At 40.9% G+C, this 7191-nt stretch overlaps 1 protein-coding gene across 1 annotated transcript in view; it reads left to right on the plus strand.

The window, feature by feature from the left end:
- LOC132848574 (adhesion G protein-coupled receptor A3-like) overlaps positions 1–6320 on the plus strand; it is a 35352-nt gene extending 29032 nt beyond the window's left edge. Inside the window, exons 12-19 of the mRNA XM_060874411.1 lie at positions 51–251; positions 440–629; positions 1738–1946; positions 2288–2412; positions 2743–2866; positions 3104–3249; positions 3459–3554; positions 4484–6320. Of these exons, the coding sequence (XP_060730394.1) occupies positions 51–251; positions 440–629; positions 1738–1946; positions 2288–2412; positions 2743–2866; positions 3104–3249; positions 3459–3554; positions 4484–5963 (2571 nt within the window). The 3' untranslated portion in view covers positions 5964–6320. The remainder of the gene's footprint in view (positions 1–50; positions 252–439; positions 630–1737; positions 1947–2287; positions 2413–2742; positions 2867–3103; positions 3250–3458; positions 3555–4483) is intronic.
- Positions 6321–7191: the final 871 nt, after the last annotated feature.

A 7191-nucleotide genomic window follows, 5' to 3' on the forward strand; every position in this document is an offset into this window, starting at 1 on the left:
TTGTTTTTTCCTCTGTTTGTACATGGACTGATGGACATTTGCCTCTGCAGAACTCCCACAACATTGCAGTGGAGGCACATGTGATTAAGGCCAGCAGTTTTAACGGCATGACCTGCACACTGTTCCAGAAGGTGGCACCAGAGCGCTCTATGATTCCCCACCTGGGAAATTTAAACCCAGACATCAACCTGGATCGGCAGCTTAGCTTCAAATGCAATGTGACCAGCAATCTCTCTGCGTTGGCCCTAAAGGTGTGCTGCTTTTCTTCTTTTTCTCCTTTTTTTTTCTTAAGCACTGTCCAGAAAAGTGGAAAAAGCAGTAGGAATTATGTGTATAGGAAATATGCTCAATTTAGGATAGAATTGTATGTAATTGTATTGTATTTAGGATATCATTTTATGTAAACAGTACACTCCTCTCTCTCTCTGATTATGTACAGAACACTATAGTGGAGGCATCAGTACAGCTTCCCCCATCTCTCTTTTCCTCTGTGCTGAGCTCTGGTCAAGCTGATGATGGCAGTTATAAGCTGCAGTTGCTTGCTTTCCGCAACGGCAAGCTTTTCCCCCCTACAGGCAACTCAACCAAGAGGAGAAGTGTTGTCACTCCTGTCATCCTCACCAAGATCGGTAAACTACACCACCTCGAACCAGCGTCTTCCTCAGCACATTTGCTCATCGCTGTTAAGTAGGAGGTGTTAACATTTTTATGCCTGAGAAGTCAGTGCAGGGGTGAACAATCTAAATCTAAATATTAATACCAATTAAATGTAATACCTGGCCTACCAGCCAAGTAAAACAGCTCCAGCTAGCTGCCCTGTCATATGTTTTATTTACTTAGAAACCGGGTAAGCTAATGAAGGTGGTAGCTAGCTAGTTAATTGCACTGATACAGGCTACAAAACAGATCTATATATGATAATTCTCTGACTGCGTTTCAGAGTTTCTAATGTAGTACATTGTTTGCACCCTGTAAAAGCCAGAAAGTCATTAGTTCAACTTTCAACTTTATTCATTTATATAGCACATTTTACTGCAATTTCAATTGCCCAAAGTGCTGCACAATATGACAAAAAGCATAAAGCAATATATATCAGATATATCAGATATTATTAAAAAAATAATAATTAAAACAGATGAAAAATAATATACATAAAAGGGAAAAAGATAAAATGAAATATATAAAAGCATCAAGAAACTATTTCTAAACAAGGTCTATTCTCAATTCAAGTCTATTCTATTAGGCAGTATTTCTGTTTCTGCATTAAAGACAGACAAGCAGATAGATAGAAATATTGCACTTAACATATTGTATATTGCAATAAAAGATAGTAAGATACAAAATCTGACTTTGTTTCATCTCCAACTATTAATATTTCTTTGTTTTTTGTGCACTTTATTTGGCTCAGATTCATAAGCATTTTTCATATCAGCATGTTTCTGATTCTGAAAAAGATCCTGTCTCATCAACACGATACAAATGCCTGCAAATAAAAAATACATTTCTGGGAAATAGAAACAGAGAAACCTGACAGTAATCTGCTTGTCCTTCGTACACCCAGAGTTTAGTTTGTAGTATTTTGTATTTGAAGGTTCTTCAGGTTTTATTAAAAGACTAATAATCATAAATATGACTATGTCGTTGATTGACATTTGCCTCAACAGAACTCCACTCCAATTTAATTCTGTTCACATTGATATGAGCTCATGTGAATGTCTTCCTGTGTGTCACTTTCAGAGGGACTCTCCCTGCAGTCTCTGCGCAGCCGAGTGAACGTGACCCTGCGGCGGTTTGTGCAGGGTTTGGACCCTGTGGCTGCACGCTGGGATTTCACTGCTCATGAGGGTCAGGGCAGCTGGCAGTCAGAGGGCTGCACCGTCCTCCAGCATGAAGCCAACTTCACCACACTCTCGTGTGACTCGCTCAGTAACTACGCCCTTCTAATGGTCAGTACTAACTCAGCTGACTTTCCATTTTTGAAACAAAGAAATTTCTAGACTGTTAACACGAGGGGTTTGTCTTTTCAGTAGGAAATCATTTCTGTTCCACCTTTTAGAAGTGTTTGTCTTTTCGTTAATGAAGCAGGAGCTACAACCTAAAAGGTCCTTATCATCTGTCTATAAAAGTACAAAACTGACATTCTAGGTAGTTGTGTGATGGAATAAAGGAATATGTCCTAACAGTGAATACGTGCAGCTCAACATGGAAAACGGAGTTAATCAAAAATGGCTGCAGATATTATGCATGTGTATTAATAGATGGTTTGTTTGGTGCTTGTCTTCAACAGGATCTGACCAGGACAGAGCCCACCATGTACAGCTTCAAGCCTCTTCACCCAGTCGTCTACATCACTGCTATCATGCTTAGTCTCTGTCTGCTGGCCATCATCGTCAGCTACATTTATCATCACAAGTAAGAACACCTTCCATCCATAAAGGAGCTAGCAGCCAGCATAACAGTGTCCAAATCTAAATACTGAAATAGTTTGGATTAATATTGATATGTTTTCTGTCTAATTCACTTGAGACAGTCTCAGTCTTTATTGAGCCCTGGCAGTGCAGTGGCACAGAAAATGCTGAGGTATTTAGACAAGTACAGAACTGAGACTGACACACTAGACTAGCATGAACCAATCTCTGAAGCTGGACTCTGAAGATTTGTCTGCTTAATGCTGCTACATTCACTGGAAAGCTTCGACTGAACTTGCCTCTAATTCATTACATTAATTTTGTGTCTTTACAGATCTGTGTGTGTTAGCAAGAAGTGCTGGCACATGCTGGTTAGTGTGTGCCTGCATATGCTCCTTACCTGTGCTGCATTCGCTGGGGGCATCAACCAGACTTCCTATGCCAGTGTGTGCCAAGCGGTATGAGCTACATGAATATAGCTTCATTACACCGTGTTTTCAGTCTAGTATGAAATGACATGTTTTGATTTATTTGTCGTTAAACATAAATCCTTCAGTTTAATGTAGATCCTCTTTATGATGTGTATGTAAATCTGCATGGAAATACATGCTCCACTAATACTTGTGTAGATATGTATGAATTTGTTAAGCTTGGTTTTAACAGTGTCTGTGTGTGTCTGTGTGTGTGTCTGTCAGGTGGGCATAGTGCTGCATTACTCTACACTGGCTACAGCCTTATGGTCAGGCGTCACAGCTCGGAATATCTACAAGCAGGTCACACGCAAGACCAAGCAGTACGAGGAGCTGGACGAACCTCCTCCCCCACCCAGACCCATGCTGAGGTAACCACTCAACCATTTCTGCTAAAAAAAGGAAACGTGTAGAAAAAGCGCTTTGAATCTATGCTAATAGCTATACTTATTCTCTTTTGAGATGATCAAAAGTGTGTGTTATAAATTTGTCATTTATCAAATTTGTTTGCAGGCAAAGCTCTTGTTTCTTTAGACTGTCAGGAATAAATGTTTACTTAATTTTCTGTTGTGTTCTTTAGGTTTTACTTAATAGGTGGCGGCATTCCCATAATCGTGTGTGGCATAACCGCAGCTGCTAACATTAAAAACTATGGAAGTCGGCCTGGCGCACCTTAGTAAGTATGCTGCTTCAGAGCACCATCACCGTTGTTGTATGAAAGAGGCTTGGGTGATTTAGCACAAATATCTCAGGACTTGTGTGTGTCTATGTGGAAAAATAGATTATGCAAAACATTTTCCATTGCTTTAAATTTGCTGAACTGCCTACAGAGCTTGTGGAAAAGTGTTTTGGTGCACTTGCAAAATTTATCCTTGATTCCACACATTACTGGTCTACCTTTTAGTTGAAGCAATTGACATATCCATAGTTATGTATACCTACAAAATATTTTTTAGCATATGCTGCCCATATGCTTCAGTGTGAATAATGAATACTTTGCTGAGGCAATAACTTGAGACACTGTGAAGTTATGTGAGCCTCATTATGACACTGACACACACACACACACACACACACACACACACACACACACACACACACATATATATATATATATAACACACACACACACACACACACACACACATATATATATATATAACACACACACACATAATGTGAATCTATTTTTAGCCAAAGCCTAGCCATCCAGTTTTCCAGCCTCTTAGTTCTCATAACTGTTTGGGTTATGTAAGAGGAGAGTGATTTGGACATCTGTACTATCTGAACTTTTTAGCATTTAATTAAATTGTTCCATTTAAACAATAGCAGTGTGATTAAATATATGGATAAGGGACACTAAGCAGACATCTGCTTAATTAGAAAGGAAAAATGAAACAGAAATGCACCACTGTATGCATTTCATGCATTATTCATAATTCATTCATAAGTGTACATTATTAATATTCAGCTCCACGGTAGCTTCATCTGCATCTTTCTCTACTCTTGAATAGTTTTAAATGAATGTAAATGCTTAGTGCTAGGATATAATGTGCACAATATTTATTGCACTTAATTAAGTAGAACTATGTGTTATCTCCTCAGCTGTTGGATGGCGTGGGAGCCTAGTTTGGGCGCATTCTATGGTCCAGTGGCCTTCATCATCTTTGTGGACTGCATGTACTTCCTGAGTATACTCCTTCAGCTGCGGCGTCACCCAGAAAGACGTTTTGAGCTTAAAGAACAGCCAGAGGAGCAGCAAAGGCTCTCTGTGACTGAGATTGCTGGCGATACCTCTGCCCATGAAGAGACATCTGGACCAATATCATTGTCAGCACTTGAGAATGAGCACACGTTCTTAGCGCAACTGGTCGGCGTGGCTGGAGCTTTGGCACTCTACACACTGCTATGGCTGTTTGGTGCCCTTGCTGTATCTCAGGAGCATCCATTGGATTTGGCCTTCTCCTGCCTCTTTGGCGTGGCTTCTTTGGCCCTGGGAGCCTTCCTTGTTGGCCATCACTGTGTTACGCGCCAAGACATGCGCCGCCACTGGGCACAGGCCTGCTGCCTTGGACACCAGAGGTATACCATGCAGGTTGATGCCCTCCTGGCACCGATGACAAGGGCCTCTGGGGATGGGTCAACCAATACAGGCAATGGTGAGGTAGCACGTTGCCAGACTAGTGGAACCGAGTCATCTTGTACCAATAAGAGCGCACCAACAGTGCACAACTCCACCCAAGGCTGCAAACTGACTAATCTGCAAGTAGAAGCAGCTCAGTGCAAAGCAATTTCTGCACCAACAAATGGCACTGCAGTATTAGACAACAGCTTAACCGAGCACTCTTTGGATAATGAGATCAAGATGCACGTTGCTCCGGTTGAAGTCCAGTATCGTCCCAATATTAGCAGCAATGGCCATCCTGTAATGGGGAGTGCCAATGGCAACATCAATGGACATCCTGGGAGGCACCACAAGAACCGAGCACGGGCGCACCGTGCAAGCCGACTTACCGTTTTGCGGGAGTACGCCTACGACGTGCCCACCAGTGTGGAGGGCAGTGAGCATAGTGCCCCCCAAAGACGCCACCACCACGAAAGCCTACATGCCCGCAACAGCCGCCGTGCAGCATATCTGGCATACCGTGAGCGCCAACAGAGCCAGCTTCAGCAGGACAGTAGCGATGCAAGTGCCAGCCTGCCACGTCGTACACGCCAGATTGACAGGGGCGCCAGCAAAGGCACGGGCACAGCCGTTGGCAATGGCCTCGGTAACAGGCGCCTTCGGAACAGTCTAGGAAGTGGCCTTGGTAGTGGGACAATCAACAGCCAAAGTAACGGGGTTAGTAATGGATGTGTAGTAGGGGAGGAAGCTGAGACTGAAGTGTCAAACTCAGTCAAAGACTGCCCAAAGCAGACCCTCCCCGTTGAGCTGGAAGTTCAGCCAAAGTCATATGGGCTGAACTTGGCATCAGAGAACAGACTTGCTAAAAGCTCAGAGAGGCAACAGAACCTGTCACCTCTTAATACAGACAGCTCAGCCACCATTAAGACTGGTTTGTGGAAACATGAAACTACAGTGTAGCAAAAGTTCCATCCTCAGTGACTGCTATTTACACTTTTCCTTTCTAACTGTGAACCTTTTTTTCATTTTTGTTTTTGACAGTATATTTTAAGTGTTTGAAGAAAACAGAATTTATAAATGAGTTGTTTTAAAGAAGTCACCTCTTAGTATACCACTTGATAATTGTTATAGATGATCTATAAATGATCTATTTTTATATCAATTATTTCTTTTTCATATGTGCACATGAATTTGTATACTAAGGTGCACAACGTGTGAGCATATATAGGGTTGGTCTTTTGTTCAAACCTTTTCTGGCATAATTAAGCAGTTGCAAGTTGCATTTGTGAAATAAAAAAAACGGCTCAGTTGCTTGGGTTTGATCCTGTACCACATCAGAATAATAGCTAAGCATTCATCATTATCTGGATTATTATCCAGACTTGAGATAACGTAATAGATTCATTCACAATTCAACATAGTATCTCTTTCCAAAAATGTCATACATTTTAAATGTTTGCGGTTGGAAAAAAAAGCCTGTGGAGGTGCCAGAACCGCAGTGTTAAGATTATCCTGGCCAACTACTTCCTGGATCAGTGCCTGCACTGTACTTGCCTGCTTAAAGACCCTCTGTCTCTCTCCCTCTATACTTTTTTCTCCAGTTTTTTCTTTTTTCTCCATGTCTGATATGGCTTAATGCTTACTGGATGCACGCTGGAAATGAATTCTTCTTGGATTTAAAAAAAAAAACAGCAGTGTGCAATATTTGTCCATATACAGTATAGTCAGCTGGACATTTACTTTGTGTTTTTAGTGACCTACTAGAGATTTGACATGAAGCCTAATCTGAATGTTCATCCATGTACATGCTAACAGCTCTCACAAACTGCACAATACTGTGTTTGGAGTGATACAGGTACTGAAGCAGGGCATAGAAATAACACAGATTTCTTCATTGACGCACTATTATTATTCCCATGTCTGAGCAGTGTAGGGACTTCACATTTTTATTTGGCTTCCTTCAACCAAACTGAGCTCTCACCATCCATGTTATTATTATTATTACTATTATTATTATTATTATTATTATTATTATTATTATTATTATTAGAATTCAGAAGATTTAAGAGAAGAAAATTTAATGGAAATCAAAAACTATATTGCATTTGAGCACCTTATGTATATCACTGTCCACTTATTTATGGGCTGACTATGTTGTTTTCATCATAGATAAAGCATTTAAGTGTAG

The sequence above is a fragment of the Tachysurus vachellii genome, chromosome 7, assembly GCF_030014155.1.
Source record: "Tachysurus vachellii isolate PV-2020 chromosome 7, HZAU_Pvac_v1, whole genome shotgun sequence".
Taxonomy (NCBI): Eukaryota; Metazoa; Chordata; class Actinopteri; order Siluriformes; family Bagridae; genus Tachysurus; species Tachysurus vachellii.